Genomic DNA, 9,642 nt, shown 5'->3' on the forward strand with positions numbered 1-9,642 from the left:
AGGGATGCTTCCTGGAACTTGGAGATAGTTGAGTTCGGAGGAGGACACGGGAGAGCATCTCTCAGTACCCCATCCATTCATTCTTCCAATGCCCACTAACTCTGCAGGGCTCCTGGAGTAGGCGGAATAAAAAGACTTGCACACAACAACAGCAGATTGCAATTATGTATTTAGTTTCCTATGTACTTGAACAACAAGGGCCTTGGGAAGGGGAAGAGAAATGCTGGAAGAGCTGCCTGGCTGGAATATCTGACTTCGGCTAAGACATGGATTCCTAAGCACAATTTACAAAATCATTTTCCTACAGGAAAATCGGCTTCCACAGGGGTAGCAGGGGTTGCAGGGGTCGCAAGGGTTGCAAGGGCTGCAGGGGCTGCAAGGGTTGCACGGGTTGCAGGGGTTGCAGGGGTTGCACGGGTTGCAGGGGGAGGCACAAGGGTAGCATGGAGACTCGATCTTGACACAACTGCCGAGGCCGTAGGAGTAAGTTACATCCTTTTCGTCTACACATGGCGGCAAGCTGAACTCTTTGCAGATGTTCATATAGCTGTACTTTTTGGATCCTAGGCAGTCGTACCTGTTCTCCCGTTCAGCTGACACACACACTTTTCCGTCCTTTACTCGTACTTTGACTTGATCAGGTTCAAAGCCACACACGTTCACTGACCCCAAGATGTTACTGCTACAGCAAGAGGAGGCCAGGATTCTGTTTGTTGTTCTTCTGAGCCTGGAATTGAGAAAAAAGGACAGAGTGAGGAAGGAGCTCAGACACAGCCCAGAAAGCCATATTTTAATCTCCATCTCCCTTTAATAGCAAAAGCTCACACTAGTTCATCATGAAAAATCAAATTTACACAAACGAGGAATGTAAAAAGTGAGAGTCCCGCTACATGAATCACACTGCCCTACAGGTCAGCCTCTGTTGACAACGAATGGGTGCTTGGCCATTCAGGTCTTTTATATTTCAATTCTAGCTCCTCCTCCTATTAATTATGAAACCATGGGGGGTTACCATTTTACTTAATGCTGTGCTTGGCATGTTTCAAATCTTATTATTACAATTATCATTGATGTTTCTACAATTATATATAGACAGAGTAGTTTTTTAATGGGACACAATTGAAAAGATACCATTTAAACACTATATACTACTTGGAAAGGCAGATGGTTTGCTTGAACCCAGGAGTTTTGAGACCCCCCACCAGGTCAACACAGTAAGACTCTGTCTAAAAAAACAATAAAAACATGACTGTCAGCTCCACCACTGGACAATCACCCAGACACTTGAAAAGTTCCATCAGCAAAGAGGGCAGGAGAGAACTGACCTGGTTCTGTCCACTAGGCCTGACTCCTCTTGCTGCCATGAAGTGGCTCCAGATTCTAGTGACCTGGTGCCAGAAGGAATTCAGTCCTTTTGGCAGTGCTGTGTCCATCAGATATGGGACCACCCACCAGTGGCATGCTGGTTGGGATCCTATCAGCTTTCAAGAGCTCATGTGTGCTTCTTTTCTCAGCTCCTCATTTAGTGACTTCATATTAATTGTTCGAAATCAATCATGGAAGGAATATTTACCCCACAGCAAGTAGAAAATGTTACAGATCAGAACCAGTTGTCAAATGCCTTTGCCATGGCTCCTAGAGAAGCTGACAGTTGCTATTCATGTCCTACCATGTAAATCCTTAATAATTTAGAAATTAACAGCAGCTCACACTGATTGATCAGTTAGGATACATCAAGAACTAGTAAAGCCAAGAGCCCAAGAGCACAGACTCTATAGAGTATGTTTAAATCTTAGCTTTGGGCTGGGGATGTGGCTCAAGCGGTAGCGCGCTCGCCTGGTATGCGTGCGGCCCGGGTTCGATCCTCAGCACCACATACAAAACAAAGTTGTTGTGTCTGCCGATAACTAAAAAATAAAAATTCCCTCACTCTCTCCAAAAAAAAAAAAAAAAAAAAAATCTCAGTTTTGCCACATGGACAAGTTTTTTAACTTCTCTGTGTCTCAGTTTCCTCATCTGTAAAACTGGAACAATAAGTAGTCTCCTACCTATTGTGTTGTTGTGAGGTTTAAATTAGTTAATGCATGAAAAAAAAGTCACAACTGTGATTGGCACATGGTTAGGTTGTTAGGCTTTTGTTTTTTTCTGTTGTTGCTATTTGTTTGTTTACAATTTGCCATGGAAAGTGCTAAGCATGTTACAAAGAGTTATTCCATTTAATCTTCACAATAACTGTGGTGCACATGAGATTATCACTGTATTGCCTTTTTTATGCTGAATTTTGTTCAAACATTTGCTTCTTTTTGTTATGTAAGTTATATAGGTCCAGAAAATAAAGAAAAAGATTAAAATTTTTTTAAAGAGAGAATTTTTCAATATTTATTTATTAGTTTTCGGCGGACACAACATCTTTGTTTGTATGTGGTGCTGAGGATCGAACCCCGGGCTGCATGCATGCCAGGCGAGCGCGCTACCGCTTGAGCCACATGCCCAGCCCGATTAAATATTTTTTTAAAATTCATAATTACATACCACACTTAACTCTTTTGTGTTACACTTTTTTCTGTGTGTGTGTGTGTGTGTGTGTGTGTGTTTCTACATACAGTTTTGTGTAGGTTCTTAAGTTCATGCTACACACACTGAATTTAATCTTCACTTTTCACTTGATAAGACTTCACAGGATTGGTTTAATAGTGTGAACCACTTGTACTGAAAATTATACACCAAGACTCTTAATGGCTAATTACAAAATGACCAAGTACAACTTGGTCCTAAGAGACACTGAGGCAAACAGAAACAACTTGAGTCATATACCCAGAGGACTAAATAATAAGTCACTCAGCTCCATTTCTACCCCCAACCCAAAGGAATCTGAGGATGGCGGGGGGTACAGTAATCTTTTTTGCCCTGGGTATACTGGAATACCCTAGGCCATACTAAGAAGAAACGAAGAGAATTGGACTTTGAAATTGCTATCTCTGAGAGGCAGCCTAGAGATCAAGCACATTATCTCACTAGATAGAGAATAACTCACAAAAATGCAAGAAACAGCGCAAACTCTAGACATGTTGCTCTCTCTGGATAGATTATAGCTTGAAGCTTGGCATGCCTGTAATACCAGTGACAAGGAGACTGAGACAGGAGGATCACAACTTTGAGACTGGCCTCAGCCACTTAGCAAGACCCTCAGCAACTTAGTGAAACTCTGTCTCAGAATAAAAAGGCTGGGGATGTGGCTCAATGGTAAAGTGTCTCTGGGTTCAATCCCTAATACCAAAAAAATAATATCAGAGCTTGAAGGAGAGCAGCCAAGGCCATCAGTGAAGCACGAGTAGAGTAGGCACAGGGCTTCTCAGATTCTCCACGGTGTGCACATGGGCTGAGTCAAATTGCATCATATCCTGCTGTAAAGAAGGAGCTTGGACTAACAAAAGAGGGCCAAAGACCCCAAGCAGGATTTCTAGGGCCCCAGTGACTGCCTGAGCTGAGTCTGCCCTCCTGCCATCTGTAGGAGATGGATCTGGCAACCAGACCCACCAGGCATTGCCAGCTCCAGGTCCATCTCCACTTAGATGCCTGAATCCCAGGTACAACTTCATGCATTTTGTTCCCCCTTTCTCCCCTATCCCTACCACTTTGGCTTCTTTGCAGCAGTTATATAGCTATCCCACACTGGGGGTTTTTTGAGAAATGGCCTAAAACTCTTGGCCAAGTCAGGTCTCTTCTTGCATTTATCTCAGTGGTTATGAGCAAGAACCTATGGGTTTAAGGGAACTCGCAGGAGGGAACTCGCAGGAGTCACATTTTGCTCATCAGACTCAACTCTGAACTTGCAACTTGACTTTGCCATCAGCCTAATTGGGATTTCCCATGGCTCTCTGGAGTTCTGGGCAAGGGGAGATTGCCTCCTATGCTTTTATCACAGAGCTGAACCAGTTCCTTTGGTTCTCTGTTGAAGACTCATAGAAAAGCTGGGGACGGCTTCAGACCAGAGGCGTCTGTGTGTCTGCACTCTGTGCTAGTCTGTTTCGCTCTGCTGAAGCTGAGTTTCACCTGCACATCAGACCACACTCCTGAATGTGAAACACCACCCACGCCCATGAGGAGCTATATGAGCAGCCATCTTCATACAGATATAACTCATTCATTCCTGTGATTAATAAAGGAAGATGTCAAAAATTACTCTATCCACCTGAGAGCAAGGGGAAACAAGCCTTCTCTAAGCTTTGTTGGAATACTTTTGCTTCTCTCTTCCATGTTTACAAAGACCCATGTAAACACATCCTTCCTTTTCTTTTCTCCTTTTTTTCCTCTCTCCCTTTTTTTTTTTTTTTTTTTTTTTTTTTGACTCTTCTCCCTTCCCTAGACTTTGGTATTAATATGGCAGACAGTGTCACTCAACAAGGAGTAAACAGTGTAGTCTGGCTGCATTTGACTTTCCTGCAGGGCTGGATAAAACACAGGTGTCTGGGTCTCCACCCCACCCCCACCCCACCCCCAAGTTTCAGATTCAGTTGCTCTGGTGTGGAGTTGAGAATTTGCTTTTCTAATAAGTGCCAGATGACTCTGCTAATGCTGATCCAGGGACCACACTTTGAGAATCACTGGCCAGGTGGTGAGGTACATGAATTTCTCACTTGGGTGAATGTGTCTTCAAGTCAGGCCTCCATGATGTCTCAGTGATCAAGACGGTTGCCCTAGATCTGATTCATCAACTATATGATGATAGAGATAATAGCAGCCCAAAGGCACACTAGGAGAATTAAATGAATGTGAATACTGGGTACGTAGACATTACTCAATAAAGAAAATTCTTCATCATTCCTTCTGTAAATGAACTTACCCAAAATCTGAGTTTTTTTTTTTCTTTCTTTCCTGATAAAGGAAACAACTTCAGAAAGCGTTTAATTTTTCAAGTAACCAGTGCTATTGATGCAAAACAAATAACAAAAAAACCCCAACAACTTCCCCAATACTACTTTCAAAACCAACACATCACATTTTATTTCTATTAGAATGTAATTATTTTTTTCTACACCAGTTAATAAAAAACCAAGACCCAGACAAAATCTGAGTTTTTAAGTGACCAAGGCCCAAGTCCTATATCATTAAACCATAAGGTCAAACTAAATAATAGAAATGATTTTCACCAGCTGGGTATGGTGACCCACAGCTGTAGTCCCAATTACTCAAGAGGCAAGAGGATTGTTAGCTTGAGGCCAGCCTCCGTGATTCAATGAGGTTCTATTCCAAAATAAAATGAAGGGCTGGGGGTGTAGCTCAGTGGTATAGCTCCTCTGGGTTCCACCCCTAGTCTCTCTCTCTCTCTCTCACACACACACACACACACACACACACACACAGACACACACACAGACACACACACACACACACACAGACACACACACACACACACACAAAGAATGTTTTAGGCTTAGGTGGCAACTCCTAGGCTCGCAACCAAGGGGAACTGGGCTCCAAGACGACCGGTACAAAGAGATTGTGATGAGAGAGCAACCAGGGGCCAGCTCTTCTGTCTCTCAGAGGACACAGGGAAGCCGGCTCTCTGTGGAAAGCCAGTCTTTACCAGTCATAAAGCCCCAGTCTGACCCTGACTCACTGACTGAGAGAAGACTCAATGAAAACCTCAAACTCATGAGTGTCGGGGGAGTCCAGAAAAGAAATGAGGGGGCAGGTTTTTGAAGTTTTGAGATGGCAGGCCTCCTGGGGGGACTTTGAAGGGAATTTCTTGTTGAGATTTAGGCCAACCACAGGCTCTTACGTGAGTGGATGGAAGCACAGCCTCAGGATTCATTTCTAGGTACCAAAGAAGGGTACAGAGGGTGAGGCCAGTGTAGCTCAAGGTACAACTGTAAACCAAGATTCATCTGGCAGCAGGACTAGTGCCGGTGTCAAAGCCACACCTGCATCTGTTCATTAGGTCATAAACTACGGTCAGGACTGAGGATGGGTTGGAGCTGGTTTGTTCCTCCAGCTCCAGTTCCTCCCATGAAGTGCCGTGGCTCATCAGGTACAAACTTAAAGCAGGATGATGTGGGATTTCCCCAAAGGAAACTAAATTCAGTTCCCTCAGTCCTTCTAGATCTAGTCCTTCTAGAGTGAGGATGAGTCAGGGGCATGGCTAGTGCTTCGGGCATAAAAGGTAATTGGGGAAGGAACAGGCATACTGAAAAAGCTAAAGAAACGAAAGTGCTAAATTTGGTACCTACTAAGGAAGACACTGCCTCCTCAACCCCAACCCCTGGGGTACTGGGGATAAAACCTAGGGCCTTGCAAGTACCCAGGGTGGTCAGGCAGTCTACCACAGACCTGCACCCACAGTCCTTTGTATTTCATTTTGAGACAGAGTCTTGCTATGTTGCCCAGGCTGATCTCAAACTTGGTATCTTCCTGCTTCAACCTCCCATGTAGTAGCTAGGATTACAGATGTTTGCCACCACACCTGGCTGACATTGACTTTTGAAGCAGCTACTCAAGCAAGAATGGATACAAGGCCATGGATACCACAAAAAAAAAAAAAAAGAAAAAAAAGAAAAAAGTAAGAAAGAAAAGAAACAATGGAAGTGAGTTGGACCTTCTATGCCTGGTCTACAGAAAGCTATATATATAAAATACATATACGTATATATCCATATCTATTCATATATTATATGTATGTTATATATTATATATTATATGAATATTACATATATAAAAATGACAGATACTCAAGAATGTTTGAGAAACTTATGGATGAAATTTAAAAATTTTTGGCCAAGAGTTTTTACTCATAATACCCAGACACATAACAGATTGTTATAGTAAGTAATTTCAGTGGGGCAGAGGCAACTACAGACTAGGAACATAGAACCTTCTGGACAACACAGAATGACATCTGAAAGATATGTCATAATTAACCAATGCCTCAGCATTCTTTAAAAGGGTGAAAGGTCATGTGAATATGAATTCTAAATCCACAAAGCCTTGGACAAGATTTCACACCAAAGATTGTTTTTAAAAAAGTTCAACATAATATTTCTGGATCTCTTTAGTCATGGATCAGGAGCTAGCTTAAAGATAAGAAAGAGGAGGTATTTCACTGGAAGAAAAAAAATATTAACAGTGTGAGTCCTCTGGGATTGGAGCTGGGATCACAGCTGAACATTTTCACCTCTCTTCAGGAAAATTGAAGATTTAGGTTTACAGGTGACACTAAGCCCTTTTGGATAGGGAGATGTCAAGCTGTCAGAAATAGGGCATAGAAATTTCACAAAGTAGTATGAATGGGAAGAAAAGTATCTGGGAGAGGAGAAAAAAAAGAGGCCAAAAGCCTGAAGTCATTTCTAAAATGGTCTCAAGAGTTATCCATTCAGAGATCCAGGAATTAATGTAAGAAATCACCAGCTTCAAATCCTGCTGCTGGCACAGGAAAACAAACAAACAAAAACAGCCAAGACCCAGACACTGTCAGAATAAGCATCACAAACTAGAGAAAGCATCACCTTAGTATGAACTACTCTGCTGGGAATTAAAGTTGGGCCAACTGAGCACCAAAAAATAGGGTCTCTAAAGTGGGATAAGGAGCCTGATGGCAAAGGGCAGAGAGGCATTGCCCTGAGGGGTGTGGGAAGAGGGGAGCTCAGAAGACCCGAGGTACAGAGGGAGTGGGCATAGACCTGCCCACAAGGAGCCCTTCCTCACAGTGTGAACAGTTTATAAACTTGATTTCCTAAGGAGTAAAAATAAAGTGGTTCAAAAATATGTTCATGAATCTGTAGGTGAATGCTCCATTTCAGCCTATGAGGGAGGGCCAGTCCTGACCTTTGGCCAAGGCTGATGACCTCGACAATTACTGTCCTATTGCCCTTCCGATGAAACACCACTGTCACTGTTGCCAAGGGACCTCTCTTCTACATACCCACCCACCCATCGTTCATCTATTTTTCTAGGCATCTTACCTATCTATGCTTATCTTTTAAAAAATAAGACCATATTAAACATTTTTTTCTAGATTTGCTTTTTTCACTTACCACCATCAATATGTAAAAATGCTTTGTCCATCCGTTTAACATCTACATACCATTCCAATGTTTGGTGGGCCATAATTTATTTAGCCAGAGGAAACTCTCTCCACCACCATTTTCACCAATAGTAGCAGACTAAATGGCTTATATAGACAGAGATTTCCTTCTTTACTCCAGGCAAAAAAGAAAATATGATCAAAACTGAAACATTTTTTAGATTCCCCAATGCTATGGAAACCCAACTCAAGTCTCCTCTGAAAGGGGCAACTGAGTTCTGTAGTTTATTTCCACAGCTTTTTTTGGAGTTGGAGGGGAAAGCCAATGTAATGACCTCAACTCCAGAGGAACTGTTAAGTCTTTGGAGTTGGGAGGAAGGGGAGAAAGATTTTCCTACAAAATGAAGGAAATGCCTCTATTGTTCAATTTATTCTCGGGCTCCTAAAGCCTCTGGCAAACATTAAGGATTTGATCAATTATTATTACTTGTCCTGCAGACATTTCTGTAAGTCCAAATATACTCAAATCACTTTACTCATAACCAGAAAAAATGTTTCGTTTGCTGCCTCCAATAGCTTTTTAATGACACCCCCTATTTCTTTCCCTCATTAAAGCCACCTAATTTGTCAAGTTGGCACTCCCGCTATAAACCACCAGCTGCCCTCAACATCGTTACATTGTCTTTGGAGAATCTCACCATTCCCATTATGGACCCATTGACTCTTCTTTTCTTAAATCTTTCCTAAGTCACCAGAGTCATTATCTTGAACATTTTTTTTTTAATCTTTGTTCAAGTATCAATTGTCACCCCCCCCCCTTTTATTTCAACTCATGAGGCTGAGAAACCAACTCTAAAGATCTAAAAGTGAGTTCTCTCACTTGGCAAGCTCTCTCTTTTCGTCCTCGATGGCTCTGATGGCTTTCCTCTCCAAACTCCTGAGGGACGGGCGAAGGCAGTACAGCTTGTAGTCACACAGGCAGCACGGGTAGAGGTCACACAGGCCGCAGGATCGCGATCGCTTCGAGTAGCACAGGCAGTATGGGTAGGGATGCAAGTCACAGCAGCAGTACGGGTGCATGTACAAGTCGCACAGGCATCGGGTGCTGAATTCATCGATGCATCTCAACTGTCTTAATTCTCTGTCCACCTTCTTTATGTCCCTTCTAACACTGTCCAAAAGACAACTCAGTGCAGCCATTACAGTCACACCTTATTGTTCAGTGAGTACCTTTGGGAAATGGCACTCAAGGGAAAAAATTGTTCTAAGCTCTTCTCAGAGGTTTCTTTTAAAAATAAATGAGACTCACATGGCTCACTTACTTTAAGGCTTGTATTCTGTGACCTCACCATCCTCTGAGTATGTCATAATCTTCTGGTTGCCATGTGAACCAGACCCAGTCACACTCTCCAGAGACCCTCCTGAGAGCTACAGAGATACTCTCAGAAACATACTCATGTTGAGATTTCATTCACCTTCACACTGGGTGTCTCCCAAGCAATCCGGGCTCCTGGGTTCACGGGATTAAACTTGAATGTCCCTGACTTGTGTGTGCTCTGAGGATGAGCCGTGGCTTGCCAGTGCTGATCTTGGGGCGCCCATGGCAGGAGCTGCCTGGTTCC

At 42.9% G+C, this 9,642-nt stretch overlaps 1 protein-coding gene across 2 annotated transcripts; it reads right to left on the bottom strand.

The window, feature by feature from the left end:
* Nucleotides 1–285: 285 nt before the first annotated feature.
* Odf1 (outer dense fiber of sperm tails 1) lies at nt 286–9,220 on the bottom strand. 2 transcript variants are annotated; one of them, XM_026384829.2, is made up of 2 exons: nt 8,948–9,220; nt 286–729 (listed from the first exon to the last, which is right to left on the bottom strand). In XM_026384829.2, exons 1-2 carry the CDS (start codon nt 9,218–9,220, stop codon nt 286–288), a joined length of 717 nt encoding a protein of 238 aa, XP_026240614.1. The 2 variants fall into 2 exon arrangements, with proteins under 2 accessions (XP_026240614.1, XP_026240604.1); XM_026384819.2 differs by having other exon boundaries at nt 286–727; nt 8,901–9,220.
* Nucleotides 9,221–9,642: the final 422 nt, after the last annotated feature.

The sequence above is a fragment of the Urocitellus parryii genome, chromosome 7 (genome assembly GCF_045843805.1).
Source record: "Urocitellus parryii isolate mUroPar1 chromosome 7, mUroPar1.hap1, whole genome shotgun sequence".
NCBI classification, from domain to species: domain Eukaryota; kingdom Metazoa; phylum Chordata; class Mammalia; order Rodentia; family Sciuridae; genus Urocitellus; species Urocitellus parryii.

Bases quoted from the DNA above. Each gene is read 5' to 3' on its own strand.
- Odf1 (XM_026384819.2), bottom strand. From the start codon at position 9,220: ATGGCTGCACTGAGTTGTCTTTTGGACAGTGTTAGAAGGGACATAAAG. The intron at 728-8,900 runs GTGAGAGAACTC...TCTCAATTCCAG, and splicing joins GAAAAGAGAGAGCTTGCCAA to GCTCAGAAGAACAACAAACA.